The 18,963-nt window shown below is 40.8% G+C and overlaps 1 protein-coding gene across 3 annotated transcripts; it reads right to left on the reverse strand.

Annotated features, from left to right (window-relative positions):
• Positions 1 to 819: 819 nt before the first annotated feature.
• LOC145053750 (S-adenosyl-L-methionine-dependent methyltransferases superfamily protein) lies at positions 820 to 4,767 on the reverse strand. 3 transcript variants are annotated; one of them, XM_079001846.1, is made up of 12 exons: positions 4,514 to 4,767; positions 3,681 to 3,851; positions 3,171 to 3,268; positions 2,864 to 2,968; positions 2,712 to 2,774; positions 2,488 to 2,561; positions 1,921 to 2,395; positions 1,790 to 1,846; positions 1,566 to 1,688; positions 1,384 to 1,490; positions 1,212 to 1,286; positions 820 to 1,000 (listed from the first exon to the last, which is right to left on the reverse strand). In XM_079001846.1, the coding sequence occupies exons 2-12, from the start codon at positions 3,845 to 3,847 to the stop codon at positions 941 to 943; spliced, it is 1,404 nt and encodes a 467-aa protein (XP_078857972.1). In that variant the 5' UTR covers positions 3,848 to 3,851; positions 4,514 to 4,767; the 3' UTR covers positions 820 to 940. The 3 variants fall into 3 exon arrangements, with proteins under 3 accessions (XP_078857972.1, XP_078857971.1, XP_078857973.1); XM_079001845.1 differs by having other exon boundaries at positions 1,566 to 1,697; positions 4,514 to 4,764; XM_079001847.1 differs by having other exon boundaries at positions 1,566 to 1,697; positions 3,681 to 3,784; positions 4,514 to 4,763.
• Between the last annotated feature and the right edge of the window lie 14,196 nt (positions 4,768 to 18,963).

Below are 18,963 nucleotides of genomic sequence, written 5' to 3' on the forward strand. Positions count from 1 at the left end.
TGTTACGCGTTTGGTCCTTACTGTTTGTTTTTGTTACGCGTTTGGTCCCTGTCTTACCTAAAAAAACTATTATTTAAATACGAAAAAATGGTGGGATAGGTAAGGTAAGGTGAGGGATGGGTTTGGGGGGGGGGGGGGGGTGTTTATTTAATATAAATTAAAAAATCAATGCCAAAATAGTCTTTTTAGGTAAGATAGGGACCAAACGCGTAATAAAAACAAACAATAGGGACCTTCTGAATTAAAAAAAGAAGTTACAGACCAAATGCGCAAATTACACTAAACCATAGAGACCATTCGTGTAATTTACTCCATTTTTTATTTTTTAGCAATAGCTTGTGACCAATAGAAGATTTTAACATAAACTATGCACTCATGATCATGGCTTAGTTTTTGGTTATTTTTGTCTTTTTCTCATGGACTATGAATTAATGGAAATCTAAATGTTAATACATGACCATAATGAGACTTTCTTTTCCGGATTATAGGAGTAGATATGTACAAAAAAACATAAACATAAAATATAATACAAATAAAGATAAAACACATGTTATTTTATGACTTTGTTATATTTTCTCGGTGTGCTCCAATAAAAAAATTGTCTTTATGAATTTTGTACCCACTTGAAGAAAAAGCATAAAGCAATACGTATATACTAATATGACTATATGATGCAATTCCAGTCAAGAGGATATGCTTTACCCCTAAAGTTTATGATTGCATCTTTCAATTTCAATGGTGGAATTCTAATTGTTCTTTTACATGTTTTTTGATCTTTGTTATCGTGTCGGGTTTTAAGGTTTTTAATAGACCATCGCGAAAAAGAAGAGTATTATACTTTATCGAAAACTCTTATCCTAAAACACACAAAAAAAATAAAAAAGTTAAAGATAACTAATTATCATCCAAATAATAATGTAAAAAAGTTACAATATTTAAATCAAGAAACTTCATTGATGCATGCTTCTTCGGGCAATCGAAAGCTCAAGCAATACATCGCCTGCAAGACATGACTTAATCTGGTAAGCTATATATCAGTGTTTTTTCTTTTTTCTACTTAATGCAGAAAGAACGTCTTAATGGAGAGAGTGAAGATAAAAGATTGAGTTGTTACTCTTTTTAAACAAATTATTGAGATAGCACTTTATCTTTAAAGGAAAAAAAAAATGAAGTGTTGAAATTTTGTATTAGATTTTATATTTGGAATTTACCTTATTTGGAGCAACATCTCTGACTCGATGAAATAAGGGGTCGTGTATCTTAGCATTCAAGAGAGATTCTGCCTCCTGTAAAGTTTGGTAATTAGTCAAAATGGGTCAAACTATAATTAAAATTAGAAAAGAATGTTGTGATAGAAAGAAATGAATATATAATAAAGCTTACTGAAACCACTGATTCTTGAGTCTCATTTGATCGAATGAAGCAATAGCAATGAATCCATGGAAGAGATCCTTTCCAATATTTCATCTGTATAAGTCCTCTAAATACATCTGAGATAAATATAATTAAATTTTCATTTTTCATTAACATGAAAGAAAAGATAAATTTACAGAATCCATATTTACCTAAAAACTGTAAAGCAGAAGCAGGAAGGTTCATTATCACATGATCAATATGCTCCCATGATTTATCAGTAAATGTCAACAAAGTTTTCATTCTTTTATTTTTGCTTCCTTTTGTCTTCACAGCTACATGAGCTTCAGCATGAAAGATTACAAGGGTATTTACGTCTTTTACACAAAAACAACAAATTCACTAGTGAAAAGTTTCAATGAAAACATCATCATACCTTGTATACAGCTTTCAGAAGTGGTTATATTTGATTCTTTGTTCATATCACCCTCCTCTTTGTTTCCAATTCCAGGAATGAATATCAAATTAATAAATTATAAATTTAAATTTAAGCAAAACAAAACATACCTCCATTCCTTTTCTCAGATTCTGGTTTTGGTTTTTTCATATCATCATCAACAGGCAACACTTGCATCAATTTAGACATGAAAATTCTTGCATCCAAATTATAGGCATGAAGATTGTGATTAACCTTGTTGATATCTGCATTAATTTTGAGATAACGAACACTGTCTGGATTCAGATCATTTGCATACACCAAGCATCCTTTTTGAGCAGAAGGAATAGCAAAAGGACCAATTCCAGCAAACATGTCACATATGATTTCTCCTTTCTCAAACTTATTCACCAATCTTATGTGTTCATGCTCTAATCTTGAATTCCAATACACCAATCCATAATCCATCTTGAAAGTTGCTCCATATTGTTTCACCTCTGTAGACATTTCCTGTTTTCCCGCCAAAACTTCAAATTGTGGGACCCGGAATTCGTTTGAAATGCTGCCCACTTTGTTGACAACTGTCTGGATTCTGGGATAGTTTTTCTGTTAAGTTGGAAAATAAATGCTCTAGTTTTTCTAATTTGTATAGAAAAACCCTAAAAATGTGATAGAAGTTTGAGACATGTCATACATACATCATAGATGACCTTTGCAATTACATCCTTGTATGGAAGGAGTTCATCTGGTATGTTCAGATGAGCAATGTGACCTGAAAATGAAGAATAAATTCAGCTCAATTCATTCATCCAATACAATTAACTCCAAATAATAGATCCAAGAAATAGCAATTTTGAATTCGAATTAGAGTTAGAGAGTAAGGCTAAATAGAAATTTAAAGACATAAAGAAAGAATACTTAACTATTGTTTCAAAAGATGAAGGGACCTCAAGTCCAGAAGGTAGAATCTGCTTCAGCACATGGTCTGTAATAGAACAACACTCATTTAATAAATATAATTTTTTTTTTGGCTAAAGATAACAGTTTTGAGTGTAAATTTGAAGATAAAGTCACCTGCACCCCAGTATGAATATCCAAGTGTCAATGAGTATGGAACTGTTTCAATCTTGCATAGTTTCTTTAACTCATCAAGATTCTTGGTTGGAATATCTGAAAGATCTGCTCCAAAAAGCCACAATTACAAAATATGAATCTCAATATATAACAAGAAAAAACTCAAAACACAATAAAAACTTGCAAGATTATGCAAAAAGAAAGGACAAGACTCTCATTCATTAATGAGATGCATCATGCATGTCATCAACATTATTATAACATTCAAAAATTACTACTTTAATAAGAGTAATATTGAATTTCTTACCTGGATTTTGAACCCTTTCAGATAATATAACATAACGCGTTTTTTCACTAGTTGGGTCTTCAGTGATGGGCTTGATACGTGGTCTATCAAGCATATGTCTACATATATAAAGAACAAAAAACGATAAATGATCTGATGTGAAAGTCTACATAATACTAAAGATCAAGATCAAATTTCAACACTTCAAGAGAATTGACATAATAAAACCAAATTCTTCCCCACAAGGACTCATAGATTCAAAATTGCTTGTGAAATAACAAGATTAGATCCAATTAGATCCTAAGAGTTCTGCAAATTACATGGACAAACAGTCTTCATGTGGTGATATATATATATATATATATATATATATATATATATATATATATATATATGTAAGTATATAGCTACTCAAGTTCATGACTTTGACAACTGGAAATGCAAAAGATTTCTATGGAATTTGGGTGTAAAAATAAGGGACATATGGGTGATCAAACGAAGCAAGATTCAAAAAAATGAACAAAATCATACCCATTAAGAAGCTTAGTTGCAACCTTGCAGAACTCTCTAGGGATTCGAAGTGCCCACAACTTCAAATGCACATCAAATTTGCTTTCATCCAACATTGCAGAATGCTTCAAAACCCCACAAAAACAGCAGCTAAAATCAATTCTCTTCACAGCAATAAACTTTATCATGTAACTACAATAACACCTCAACTTAATCAGGACTAATTGCATGATTTATATGCAATACAAGCTGATAAGCAACCATGTTATTTGTGCATGGACTAAGTTGAGCTTAAATCAATGAAATGGAACTGCAAAGTTATGTAATCCATCAAAAACAAAAGAAAATGTTTACCTGGAACTAAATTGTTCATTCCCAAGTTACCAACATCAAAATTCAAAAGTTCAAAGTTAAAACATGTATTAGAATCAATCAGTGAAAACATGCATATTAAGAAAGTACTATATAGATCCCTTTCAGGCATTTGATCAAACAGCTTGTCTGCAATGGCAACCATCCCAAATCATATCACAAACTATTTGTCATTCTTGAATCTTGATAACCAGATGGTTATCACAATGTTGTAGGCTTGTACATACATGGGCATCAAACTAGTACATGTTCCTTCACATATAAACTAACACAACCAAGATACTTCGCTTTCCATTAATCAAAGCTCAATTTTAACCAAGAAATGTCGGTGGTCATATAGTAGAAGCAGGAACTGACGCAATAGGAAAAAAGAATTGGAAAATAACAAACCATAAGGTAGAAGTAGAAGTACAAACTAAATACAGTAGCAGAAGGAATGGAAAAGAACTCGGAAGTCGGAACTACACACAGTAGAAAAAAACCTCTTGAAAGCCGAAATTCGTTGTGCACTGCTTGGTGCTTGCTTCAACGCTTCTTCCTCTTGCTCAAACAGAAATGGAGGATGGAAGGGACTGTTTTGAGCGGCGGAGACCGGCGAGTTGGGGTGCTGGAGTGTGGTGGACCGATGGCGATTAGGGATTTAAGGCGTGAGTAGTACGTGACGGCTTGGGTAGGAGATGATGGATGGGAAATATGAACGGTAAATGTTATTCTAACCCTACAAAAATTTCAAGGGTTTTTTTAGAACGTTTATAATTTTTTAAGGGCTTAATGTCACTTGTTAATAAGTTCACTTTACTAGTTTACTTGCTATAACAAGTTTTAAGACCCCATCCTTCCTTATTAGCCTTATACCACCGTCAATCACCCTCACCATTTATCCACCTTTATCATCTTCATCTTCACCTTGCACTAGGGATGAGAGTGCATCCAAATCCGGATCGGATGGACCCGGACCCGGAAAACTCGGAACCGTTTAACGATATTTTTTAGAACCGGTATATAAGAACCGGTTCCGGTTCGGTTCCGGGTAAAGTGAGTCTAACATCGAAAAACCCGGAAATAAGAAAGTGGGTAAGGTAGAACCGGGTCAAATGGGTTTAGAACCGGAAAACCCGGATTTTTTTTTAATTACCTCAATCACATAATCTTTCAACTGTTATAAAAAAAATTAACAAACAAAAAATTACATTTAGGTTATTAGGATATTAACGACATTGAAATCAAAATTCTTGACAACTTACTTGTGTAGCTTCATTGTTATCTACCAAATTGTCCACCATTGGTCTTTAATTGATTGTAGGAGATTAATTTGAAGTTCAATTGGGGATGAATGGAAGTTGATGTTTTGATGATCATCGACCTGAATGATGAACTGAGGCTTCAGTATCGGCATAAACCGACTGAGGCTTGGGCTTCGGTATCGGCGCAAATCGAGTGAGGATTGTGTAGGCGACGACGATCTACTTCTTTGTGATCGGTGACTTTTTTTTAGCTTTTCTCTGTGGACGATCGACGAAAATTGAGGGCACGGGGAAAAGAAACCAATCGTATTCTGGTTCCACGGTTAGCACGTTTCCTATATCGGTTCCACATCTAAACCGGTTCTTTGGCCCACTAAACCCAGACCCGATCCATTTAACCCGGTTCCGGTTTTTTAAACAAAACCGGTTAAAAAACTCGGATTAACCGAACCCGTTAGACCCATAATCGAAATATTCGGAACCCGGATAAGAGTAATATTGAAACCCAATACCCGGACCGTTTAAGCATTTTCCGGTTATACCGGTTCCGATTCCGGTCCGGTTTTCCAGTTCTAAATTTCATCCCTACCGTGCACCATCCACCGTTGTTACCTTATAGCTATCCGCTTACAAGGCCATTCTCTAACGACTTGGAATGCCTCCGGTGAGAAACCGTGCCCTTCAATGGTGTGAGTTCAGTTAGACTTAACAAACGTGTCGTGCCGTGTCGGGTTCGTGTCGTGTCAAGACATTAAACGGGTTGAAAGGGTGTGACCCTACCCCGACCCGTTTAATTATCGTGTTGTGCTGTGTCAACCCCTTTATTTTCGTGTCGGTTTCGTGTTAGGTTTCGGGTTAAGGTTTAGACCTTGTAAATAGGTTGTGTCATGTCAGGTTGAAATATTTTAAAGGTTAGAAAGTAGGAGTTGTGGAGGCAAAAAGGAAAAAGTAAAACACTGGAGTTATGAGATGGAATGACAAAATTTATAGTAAGTTTTAGAAGGAAAAATGAAAAGAGTTAAAGTTGGGAGAGCAAAAGGGACAGGTTGTGAAGATGATTAAAATTAAGTAAGTTTGAAATTTTAAATATTACTTCTAATTATTGAGTTTGGCCCATTACAAGTCTATAATAAACAATATATAATTAAACGGGTCATCTTCGAGTCATCTTCGAGTTGAAAGTCTTGACCCTAACCTTATCCGTTTAATTATTGTGTCGTGTCGTGTCAACCCGTTTACATAAACGCATCAAAATCTCTAACCCTAACCCGTTAATTTCGTGTCATGTCATGTTTTGCCAGGTGTAGCGTTAGTTTGCGGAATGTGTGTTGTTGAAGATATTTTTGATGATGACGAAGACGAAGAAAAGAGAGTTTATGATTTACTGATTAGTTAAGCTATAGAGTATAGATAAAGGAATACTTCGTATAAAGGGCAATCTGGTAATTTTAATGTATTTTTTGTCGCCTTACCAAATGCATCTGACAACTTGTTATATTCTATATTTCTATAACTAGTTGTGAGACCCATGTATTACATGGGTTAATTTAAAAAAATAAATAAATATAAATGTCAAGATATTTAAAAACTTTAAATTTATAAGAAAATAAGAAAAAATAATGAATTATATATATATATATATATATATATATATATATATATATATATATATATATATATATATATATATTAAAAGAGGGTTCCCAATTCAACCGTTCTTGTTGTTGATTGGACCAAACTTTTTTTTTTTGTTTTTTTTTTAAATTTTTTTCTTTTGTTCCTCGCTGGATTTCTACGGTGGATTATGTGTCATCAGCTCTGGCCCTTCCCATCTACGTGTTTCTCTCTGTGAGTTTACCTTTCTTTTGGGCAAAAGAATACCTCCATATATCTCCTACCAACTACATCTCGATCCTCTGCCCCTTTACCTAAGTCTACCATGGTCACCGCTCACCATCCTTCCCCGTCGCCTCTGTTATCCAATATCTTCCGATTCAGACTCCATCCCCTTAGCGAAGTCGGCCAGATCGATTTTGCATAAATCCATTTCTGCTTCACCAAGAAATTGAAGACAAAAGCAACCACAATAGCCCCCCTACCCTCCCGGTCGCTCATGTTCATTTTCCTATTCTGCTATTAGGGCTAATCACCTTCAAGGTTTGTATCTTTTTTCGACTGTGACTGTGGCGCCACCAACTTATAGGATTTTGAACTCATTGCCTGCATCAATTTCGTACTCAAATGGTTAGTTTCCTCGATTAACAGATATTCTTACTTACTTGAACCAATTTCTCCCTTCTGATGTTTATCTCATTTCAGTCCACTGCCTTCATATTGTCGTATGCCCACACTTCATGTACATCATGCTTCTGCCTCCATCTCTATTGGAAGTCGTCCGGTCGAACCGTAGATGTTCACTTCCTCATATAGTTAATCGATTCTGACCACAAGGTAAATGATCCGACTAATCGATTGACGTTAACTGGAGATTAATATTTTTTTTGGGTATGTTGTCTGTTCTAGACCTTCATTTCCATATTGAGCCCATATTGGTTTGGAAATTTAACTTTTCATCAACTCCTCCTGTAACACCCAAAGTCAGGAAGGCCAAGAAAGGAAAGGAAACCCTAATTTTAAGGGACGACTCGGCGAGTCCGAGCGGGATCCGGGTCGAGGAGTAAGTGACCGACTCGGCGAGTCGGCCAAGGAGACTCGACGAGTCTGGTCTGTACGAGGAAAACCCTAAATTCGAGACTTGGAGCCTATTTAAACGTCTCATTCTCTCCCCTAGGGTTCCTTTACTTCCTCTCTCACCCATAATACGAACCCTAAGTCTCCATTGTTGTGCATTCAAGCTTCCAAGCCATTTTTAGGTGATTTGAAGGAAGAAGAAAGAGGGGAATCATTGAAGCTTTAAGGGTTGGCCTTAGATCTGGAGCTTGTGGAACCTTTCTGAGTTATTAAAGGTATTAAGTCGTTTCCTTCCCTTAGATCTTCTATGGTTGTGAGATTTAGGGCTTTTTAAGCCATGGTTAGTCATCCATTTGAGTTAGAAGCCGGATATGGAGTTGCTACTTCAGATCTAAGCATATTTTGGTCTTGGGAAGCATAAAGTATCAGCCCTTGAGTTGGTTATGGAGCCTCTTTGCCTTAAACCCTAGTTTATGGTGTATTTAGCCTAGATCTCCTTCCCTACACGTAAAGTTTGCAACTTTACGTGAGGAATAGGCTTGGGAAGGGTAGATCTACAGTTTGGGGTCCATGCATGACTCAAAAGTCCTCTGCATGTATGTAGATCTGAATGGACTCGGCGAGTAGCATGAAGATTAGGAGGAACTCGACGAGTGGGATGAACAGCTCGTCGAGTCGGATGAAGTTGGGCAGGAACTCGGCGAGTTGGAAGAACAACTCGGCGAGCCTGTTGAAGGTTGTCCTAGACTCGGCGAGTCTGTTCTTGGACTCGACGATTCAGGTCGCGAAACCCCAAACCCTTCGAGTTAAGACTCGAATCAGTGAGTTAAGTGGAGACTCGGTGAGTTGGTCAGGTCAGGACTCGGAAATTGGTAGACTCGGCGAGTCATGGACTGACTCGGCGAGTCGAGTCGCGAATGGAAGGACTCTGAGCATATGAACTCGACGAGTCTGTAGGTTGACTCGACGAATAGGGTTGACCTGGAAGGTTGACCTTGACCAGGACTTTGACTTTGACCAGAGTTGACTTAGTTGGCTTTCGGGGGTCAGTTAGACTAAGTGTTGCATTGATATTGGTAGCTCGGGGAGCTAGTGGAGCAGGAGTTCAGAGAGTTGTCGGTCAGCAGCTAGTGGGATCATCAGCAAGTTCAGCCAGTGCAGGTGAGTTTCCTTTTTGTGTGAATGGGTCTACGGCCACAATGTCGGCCCATGTAGTTATGAGTAGAAGACCCGGGGGTTAGCCCTAGGCACAGTATGCTAGTATGATATTCAGGACGAGGTCCAATGATAGCGGGCGGGTGCCCAAGGAATGGTTTATATGATAGTTTATCCTTGTTGTCTGTGTGATACATGTATGTGCCTGGTAGGGAGGTGAGTGTGGGCGAGGTCCCGTATCTCACCAATAACAGAGTGTGGATGGTGTTCCACATCTCATTAGCAGCAGATCAGGGGCGAGGCCCAAGTTAGGGAAAGAGTGAGTGTGGGTTGGGCCCGTATCTCACTATCAATAGGAGAATGGACGGGATTCCATGACTCATTAGTAGCAGGACAAGGGCGAGGCCTAGGATAGGCGAGGCCTTTGGACAGGATCTATCAGTATGTGTTTAGCTTATGTGTTGTGATATGTTCATGTGCTATTATATGTTAGCGGGCGAGGTCCGGTGACAGGCGAGGCCTAAGTGAAACAGATCTGTATCCAAGCGGGGCTCGAAGCCAGGCAGGGCCTGGAGCGGCGGGGCCGTTGTAGCGGGCGAGGCCCAGGATAGCAGGCATGGCCTAGTATGTGCAGTATGTGGTTATGCATGGTATGTGGTAGGGTGGGGAACTCACTAAGCTTCGTGCTTACGGTTTTCAGTTTTGGTTTCAGGTACTTCCGGTAGCGGAGGGAAGAGCTCGGGGTGATCGCATGGCACACACCAGAGATTAGACAGCCTGAGAATTTTTTACTCTGATAACGAACATGTGTTTTGGAAATTAATACTCTGATTATGTTTTGGATTGATGGTTTCGCTTTAAGTAATGTTTTATTAAAAGAAATTTTTTTGTCTTGAATTTTGGGACGTTACAAGTTGGTATCAGAGCCTTGGTTTGAGGGATTCGGGCATACTCTCGGGTGTGCCTGAACTCAAACTAAGGGGTCGGATAAAAAGTTTTCAAAATGAAAATACAGTTTTGTAAAAAGAGAGTTTTGGGAAAGAAAACAGTTTTAGAAAAGCAATAATAATTCAGCAAGAAAAGAACTTTGAAAAGAGAAAAAGGGTGTGGTGCATGCAATCAGTCGAGCTCAAGTAAGTACCCCAAAATACCCATACAAGTTTGTGCTATGATTATCAGTTAGTAGAACAGCATGCTAGATTAGGGCTAAGGATCTAGGGAGGATGCCTTATGTGCCTATTATATGTGCTTTGAGTTGCATGTTAGTGCCGATTAGACAGTAGTAGGATAGCCTGTTTAGGTTATGCCTGAGTTTATGAGTTGTGTTGCATGCTAGTTCCGATTCTTGCTATGTGGATATGATTGCTTGAGTATGTTGTGGTTAGATTTTCCCCTTGTCTGAATGCTGCTTGCTTCGTGCAATATGGGATTCCGAGTGATGGGAGTTAGTCATTAGGTGGATACGTCACGTCATATGTGATCAGGGTTGAATAATCTCAGAGTGCTGGATTTGGCCCTATTTCGCAGCTCATGTTTGAGTCTAACTGTTGTGGGGACGAGTCTTTTACTCGAAGTATTATCTGAGCCTCGTCACATGTGATGGTATCCAGGTGATGGCTAATTGGCATCACAAGGAGACCTTCAGCAGCTGAGGACTGGTTTGAGTTGAGTCAGAGATTTCCCTAGGGCAAGCCTAGGATGAGATAGTGCTTGGACCAGTGGTAGTGGATGAGGGACCTGGTGGAGTCAAAGAAATTTCTGAGGAAAGTACGGATAGATGTGGAAGGTAGTATGGGCCCGTACTACTGAAAGCAGAGGATCCGTACTCGATTCGGGAAGGACCGAGACAAAACCGGGAACCTAGTAGGGTGTGTGTTTGGTCTCGCCGCAGTGATGCGTATTCTGATAGTGGATGTATTATATTTTCAGCATGGTGACGTTGAGAGAGAGACCAACGGGCGGGTCAGGCGCTGGAGAGGGATCAGGCTCAGGTTCAAGGACCGAGCAGCTCGAGGAGCGTATGAGAGAGTTTGTATCAGCGAAGGTTACACGCAACATACTAGATTAGACTCCTGTGATCTTTGGCACGGTCAAGGAGGGTATACTGGAGATTTTGGATGAGAGGCTGGGAGCCTTCCGTACCGAGATGATGGCCTTGGTGGGAGCGCGTACCTTGACATTTTGGGAGTTCAGGGCTTGCGGGGCACTAGATTATCATGGGGCTAGAGACCCCATCGCTAGCAGCAGATGGTTGGCTGATGTTGCCAATGCATTCCGTACGAGCCGGTGTCCCGAGGGGGACAAGGTCAGACTCGCCTCCTGTCTTCTGAAGGACAGAGCAAGGGATTGGTGGGAGGAGATTGGTCATGCTTTGGGGGATGATGCCGCGTTGGATGCGATGACTTGGAGCGATTTCTCGGCCAGGTTCAGGGCGGAGTTTTCACCAATTATTGAGGTGCAGCAGTTGGCACGGGAGTTTCAGGATTTGACGCAGACCACTGAGATTGTGGCGGAGATCACCGCCAAGTTCAGGGAGAGGGCTCTTCTTGTACCGCAGTATGTCGCAGATGAGGAGATGAAGAAGGCCCGATACCATGAGATGTTGAGGAACGACATCAGGGAGTTCGTGAGCAGATCCAGCTGGAAGACGCTGGAAGGTATGATTTCTCGGGCTAGAGAGAGGGAAATTGATTTGGAGCAGATCCGGAAGAGGAATCCGGATGAGGTTCAGGTAGCCGCGGGTTCGGGCAAATGGCCCAAGGGATTGGATTCGAGATCAAGGGATTATCAGGACCGCAACCGGTGCGGGAAGTGTGGCAGGACGCACGGGGCGCGTGCAGGAGTGGTAACGGTGGTGAGTCTGGCTGCTTCAAGTGCGGTCGGACTGGTCATTTCAGCAGGGATTGTACTGTTACCGCCATACAGGGATCAGATTTTATATGTTTTCACTGCAATCAGCAGGGCCACAAGAAGGCCCAGTGCCCCAGTTTGTTTTCAGCAGGACGGGTGATGGCACCTGCCCCTGCAACTTTGAGGATCACAGACGGCCGTCAGGGCCATGCAGAGGCGCCTGTGGTAGGAGGCAAGGCTTTTCAGATGGCTACCTTGGAGACGCGAGCAGCGCCGGACGTTGCAGGTATGCGAATTCCGTTTTCAGTTCTTTTATTTGTGCATGATTATATTGTTATGGTTCTGCATCCATTTTGGTATGAGTATAGTATTATGGTGTGGCTTGCTTGTGATTATGTTATATGCCATCTGCATACCTCGGATATTTGTATGGTAGTTGGGGGATGTGCTCTATTGGAGAAGGTTGCATAGGATGCAGTAACTGTAGCATGCTTGGGAGGGACTTGGTACGTCTTGCTAGTTCGGAGTGGTATAGTTTTAGAAATGGATTGGTTAGATCTCTAGCTATGGTAAGCTTGGTTTCCTCAGCAGGTTGATTATGGAATGGTAGCAAGGATTGGATTTCTTTTGAGTATTGAGCATCAAGGGGTAAGCAGGATCGAAGTGGGGGAGAATCCTCCGAGTGTGCAAAGGTAGGAGCACGCAGACCCAGAATGAGTGCGTGACCTCCGAGAAGGAAAATAAGTAGTTCAACGTTTGATGGATCGAGGAGTTCAGGGTTGGGAGTTTGAGAAACCCCCCCTCAGTTAGTGCATGTATTGGTGATGGTTAGTATGTGGTTGGGAATTCAGGTTGGAGGATCGCCTGTAGGACTCGAGTGGGTTAGAAGGAGGATCTTGAGAACTGATAGCATGGGGCGCTTTCGTTCTAGCAGTCAGTGGTAGAAAGTGTTGTAAGACTACGGGGCAGCCGTAGCATTCACTAGCAGTCAGTGGTGGGAAGTGTTGTAAGACTACGGGGCAGCCGTAGCATTCACTAGCAGTCAGTGGTGGGAAGTGTTGTAAGACTACGGGGCAGCCGTAGCATTCACTAGCCGTCAGTGGTGGAAGGTGATGTGAGACTGCGGGTAAGTCGTAGCATTCCATAGTAGCTTCATTAGCAGAGTTGGGGCGAGGCCCTTATCTCCTAGTGATCAGTCAGGGATCCGGAATGGGTAGTGGATGAGAATGATAGGGAGCTTGCCTGTATAGCCCTAGAGAGGTGAGACCTTGGGAAGGGCCGCTCCAGGATAGAGGCGGGTGAGACCCGTGAGCGAGGCCCGTGAGTTTAGCAGCACAGGTGGGACCTGGTAGGGACCTTAGTGTCAAGATAGGGGATCGGGGATCCCAGGATTGTAGTTCCTGAATGGCAAAGTAGATTGAGCAGTTATAGGTGGTCGAAGTTTCTTCGAAAGTCGATGGGAGCGACTTGGAGTTGTGTTGGGTCTAGCGACCGGTGGGAGCCGGTAATCCAGATATTGGTAGATTGGTAAGGACCAGGGTGGTCTCAGTCATCCGGAAGTCAGATGAGGAATATCAGAAATTTTCAGCCAGTATCAGTACGGGTAAGCAGTCTTGGTGGAATTCAGTTAGTTGATCGTGGGGTGCTCGACACCAAATTATAGTAGAAAGAATTACCCAATGGATACTGGCAATAATGACCCGTACTGGAGGTAGCGGGAGTAATGGATTGGTGAAGATAGGATCTTCACAGTGACAGAGGAATTAGTTGGTTATGGAGCATTGCCTTGGGAAGGCAAGGAAATCGCGCAAGGAAAGAAGGGGTGAACCCCTATGAGTTCAGTGCAGTACTCGGAGAGTACCAGAAGGATTGTCGGTTGTGCAAGTTGAATTTCCAGAATGTTCAGAGTCAGGGATGAACCGAGGTTATTATCCCCGAGGATTATGTTAGTCAGAATGACTGGGCGAAAGACCAGCGAAGGTAGGCAGCTGGTGTTGGAATAATTGGTGGGGTATTGGAGGCAGATCGCAGGCGGTGGGCCATAGCAAACTTAGAGGACGAAGTTTAGTTTAAGTGGGGGAGAGTTGTAACACCCAAAGTCAGGAAGTTCAAGAAAGGAAAGGAAACCCCAATTTTAAGGGACGACTCGGCGAGTCCAAGGAGGAACTCTGCGAGTCCGAGCGGGATCCGGGTCGAGGAGTAAGTGACCGACTCGGCGAGTCAGCCAAGGAGACTCAGCGAGTCTGGTCTGTACGAGGAAAACCCTAAATTCGGGACTTGGAGCCTATTTAAACGTCTCATTCTCTCCCCTAGGGTTCCTTTACTTCCTCTCTCACCCATAATACGAACCCTAAGTCTCCATTGTTGTGCATTCAAGCTTCCAAGCCATTTTTGGGTGATTTGAAGGAAGAAGAAAGAGGGGAATCATTGAAGCTTCAAGGGTTGGCCTTAGATCTGGAGCTTTTGGAACCTTTCTGAGTTAGTAAAGGTATTAAGTCATTTCCTTCCCTTAGATATTCTATGGTTGTGAGATTTGGGGCTTTTTAAGCCATGGTTAGTCATCCATTTGAGTTAGAAGCCGGATCTGGAGTTGCTACTTCAGATCTAAGCATATTTTGGTCTTGGGAAGCATAAAGTATCAGCCCTTAAGTTGGTTATGGAGCCTCTTTGCCTTAAACCCTAGTTTATGGTGTATTTAGCCTAAATCTCCTTCCCTACACGTAAAGTTTGCAACTTTACGTGAGGAATAGGCTTGGGAAGGGTAGATATATAGTTTGGGGTCCATGCATGACTCAAAAGTCCTCTGCATGTATGTAGATCTGAATGGACTCGGCGAGTAGCATGAAGATTAGGATGAACTCGACGAGTGGGATGAATAGCTCGTCGAGTCAAATGAAGTTGGGCAGGAACTCGGCGAGTTGGAAGAACAACTCGGCGAGTCTGTTGATGGTTGTACTAGACTCGGCGAGTCTGTTCTTGGACTCGGCGAGTCAGGTCGCGAAACCCCAAACCCTTCGAGTTGAGACTCGAATCAGTGAGTCGAGTGGAGACTCGGTGAGTTAGTCAGGTCAGGACTCGGAAATTGGTAGACTCGGCGAGTCATGGACTGACTCGGCGAGTCGAGTCGCGAATGGAAGGACTCTGAGCATATGAACTCGGCGAGTCTGTAGGTTGACTCGACGAGTAGGGTTGACCTGGAAGGTTGACCTTGACCAGGACTTTGACTTTGACCAGAGTTGACTTAGTTGGCTTTCGGGGGTCAGTTAGACTAAGTGTTGCATTGATATTGGTAGCTCGGGGAGCTAGTGGAGCAGGAGTTCAGAGAGTTGCCGGTCAGCAGCTAGTGGGATCATCAGCAAGTTCAGCCAGTGCAGGTGAGTTTCCTTTTTGTGTGAATGGGTCTACGACCACAATGTCGGCCCATGTAGTTATGAGTAGAAGACCCGGGGGTTAGCCCTAGGCACAGTATGCTAGTATGATATTCAGGACGAGGTCCAATGATAGCGGGCGGGTGCCCAAGGAATGGTTTATATGATAGTTTATCCTTGTTGTCTGTGTGATACATGTATGTGCCTGGTAGGGAGGTGAGTGTGGGCGAGGTCCCGTATCTCACCAATAACAGAGTGTGGATGGTGTTCCACATCTCATTAGCAGCAGATCAGGGGCGAGGCCCAAGTTAGGGAAAGAGTGAGTGTGGGTTGGGCCCGTATCTCACTATCAGTAGGAGAATGGACGGGGTTCCATGACTCATCAGTAGCAGGACAAGGGCGAGGCCCAGGATAGGCGAGGCCTTTGGACAGGATCTGTCAGTATGTGTTTAGCTTATGTGTTGTGATATGTTCATGTGCTATTATATGTTAGCGGGCGAGGCCCGGTGACAGGCGAGACCTAAGTGAAACAGATCTGTATCCGAGTGGGGCTCGAAGTCAGGCGGGGCCTGGAGCGGCGGGGTCGTTGTAGCGGGCGAGGCCCAGGATAGTGGGCGTGGCCCAGTATGTGCAGTATGTGGTTATGCATGATATGTGGTAGGGTGGGTAACTCACTAAGCTTCGTGCTTACGGTTTTCAGTTTTGGTTTCAGGTACTTCCGGTAGCGGAGGGAAGAGCTCGGGGTGATCGCATGGCACACACCATAGATTAGACAACCTGAGAATGTTTTACTCTGATAACAAACATGTGTTTTGGAAATTAATACTCTGATTATGTTTTGGATTGATGGTTTCGCTTTAAGTAATGTTTTATTAAAAGAAAATTTTTTTGTCTTGAATTTTGGGATGTTACACCTCCTCTATTTTCTGCTATCCCTTGGTAAGTTTTTGTATATTCTTTCTGTTTTCCATCTTTGTTTACAAGTATTTGCAGTGATGAAAGGTTATACGGTATTCCACGTATAGGTAACTTTTATGATGCACACCAAGTGCTCGATAAAATGCTTGAGTCAGGTTTGTCAAATTTTGGGGCCATTTAGTGTTTAATTTCAGGTTTTTAACATTCTTTATGTATTTCATCTTCAAGTTTTATTTTCAAAGATGGGTTTCTTTTTTCAGCTTACTGGGAATTCCACTTTTTCATTGCATGTTATACACGGAATATAGTTGGAGGGTTGCTACATGTCCCATTTGATATTGCATATTATCGAAAAGTTCAATATTTCAACCATAGAGGGAATACAAACCTGGTCATGGACACTTTAGGTGCATTGGATTTAGCCACTGAACCACCTAATTTGACTTATTAGTTTACTACATTTACAATTTTACATAGTTGCTTTTATTACATATATATTTGCTACATCCACTTTAATTAGTTTTTCTTAATAAAATGGTGTGCATGAAGAGGCCATTGTGGAAAAGAAATTCAATCTTTATGCGACAAATTGGCAATTAATTAAAATAAAATAAAAAACAACTTTTTTCTATTACCACTTCCACTTACTGGTCACTTGATTTTTAGTTATTTAGTGTGTTTCGTTTTTATACCATCATTAGGAAACAATATGCTTTTGGTTGATTGTACAATTTACTAATATCTCCCTGAGCAATTTATTATAGTTTCTTTGGTAGCAAAGGATGGTTGAAAGTATAATACTTCCATTATAGTTTCTATGCAACTGAGGTTGTAATTAGGTTATACTATCTCCATTGTTTATGTCACACCCCAAAACCAAGAACAGCGGAAACGTTCTGGGGCGGAGGACGTTATGTATAGTATCACAATAATGAAAAGTAGTAAACAAGCAACAACATCATCCACTGCATTAATAATATAATTTTAATACAAGTGTGTTCTGACAAATTATAATAAACACTAAAGTATAAACAAAATGAAAGATGAGTCTTGAACGAGCTCCATCTTCTCTAAACCTTGCATCGGTACCTGTCTATCGTTGACCTGAGGATACAAGTATTTTGAAAGCGAGTATCAGCTTTAAAGCTGGTGAGATCATAAGTATTTTAGTGTCTTAATTTGTATGTATATGAACTGTAAGTATTGAAAATGTATATGAATTGTAAGTATTGAAAATGTATATGAACTGTTAGTATAAAAAATGTTTTGTATGATCCTAGGAAGCCCTATGTTTCCTACTAATCGTATCGTTCTACCAAGGCATCTAGTGTCTGTGTGTGTGGCTCTTGTAAGAGTGTGTATTTTCCCAAATCTGACTATCATTAACCAAAAATATAGTTTCTACATTACCGTGCGTCGTGTGAAAATTCACGAAGTGAATGTAATGGGAAAATGAAATAGTACTATGGTGTAGTGTCGAACTACAACCGTACTAATTACCTTAAGTCTAGGGTAATTTTGTGAGCACTGTAGTATTTGTAATAAGTGACTACTTCTGTACTCCTATTGCCTTATTTGAGGGATAAGGCATAATGTGATGGCTAGATCCCAGGCTAGACGCTCCCTTGTCAAAGGGATTTTGAGACCTTTACACGCCCATGCATATATGCACGCCGTGACACATCCACATTACTATGATCATGTATACCTGATATAACTATCACAATTGCGTTGTGATTCATCGGTATAGTTAGATCCTGAACTCGTTCCATGCTATAGCACCTAGTGATGTCTGTCCTATCATCGTATATGTAAGCGTACTCATGTAAGTGTGATCATGTAAATGTACTCATGTAAGTGTAATCATGTAAACATATCTATGTAATAGTATAGTAATGTACTGTAATGTTCTATGTGTGCTAGCTGTAATGGGTATTCTCTCTCTATCTAGCATGTATAGTAATGTACTGTAATGTTCTACGTGTGCTAGCTGTAATGTGTGTTCTCTCTATCTAGCAAGTATTGACTCATGAATGAACTGACTCATTGTGTGATATCGCGTTCTAGTAATAGTTCTAGTATCTTCCTAAACTACCCAAATGGTAGCTTACTAGTAATATAACTGGTACGTATGAACATGGAAGTATACCCTTGCTACCCAAGGGCATTGGATGAACTGGAAGAACCTTTATGACTATATATGTACATATGATATATAACTAATATTTAAACAACCTTTGGACGGATACCCGATGTCCCACCAGACCACATCTCAAGCGCGAAAAGGAAATAGGGTGGATAGCCTTCCTAAGTCTTTTAAACATTTCTTATATAACTATACATATAGAGGCATGCAATTGTTAATATAAAAGCATAAAATAAGTTTTGTAAAACCTTTGATCATAATTATTATCTAAGAAAAGATCGACTTGATGTCAATCTATAAAACGGTTTGAAAGCATGGGTTTGATAAAACAGTTTAAGTATAAATAAACATTTATTTGAAACACAATTGTAAATGAGTTTGAAATGGAACATACAGAGTAAAATGTACAGTTTAATAAGGAGTTTTAAACATATGAAGTGTTTATAAAAATCATTTGAAGGAAACTGTTTGGTAAAACGGCTAATGAGTAGCCAATCATTTGAATGCTGCTTATCAATCACATGTGATCGATATAATAACTAGCATGATTCTACTTGTAT

The sequence above is a fragment of the Lactuca serriola genome, chromosome 5 (assembly GCF_051521515.1).
Source record: "Lactuca serriola cultivar US96UC23 chromosome 5, Lser_US96UC23_V15, whole genome shotgun sequence".
NCBI classification, from domain to species: Eukaryota; Viridiplantae; Streptophyta; class Magnoliopsida; order Asterales; family Asteraceae; genus Lactuca; species Lactuca serriola.

Bases quoted from the DNA above. Each gene is read 5' to 3' on its own strand.
- LOC145053750 (XM_079001845.1), bottom strand. From the start codon at position 3,847: ATGATAAAGTTTATTGCTGTGAAGAGAATTGATTTTAGCTGCTGTTTT. The intron at 2,396-2,487 runs GTATGTATGACA...CCAACTTAACAG, and splicing joins TTGCAAAGGTCATCTATGAT to AAAAACTATCCCAGAATCCA. The intron at 1,491-1,565 runs GTAAATATGGAT...TATTTATCTCAG, and splicing joins TTCTGCTTTACAGTTTTTAG to ATGTATTTAGAGGACTTATA.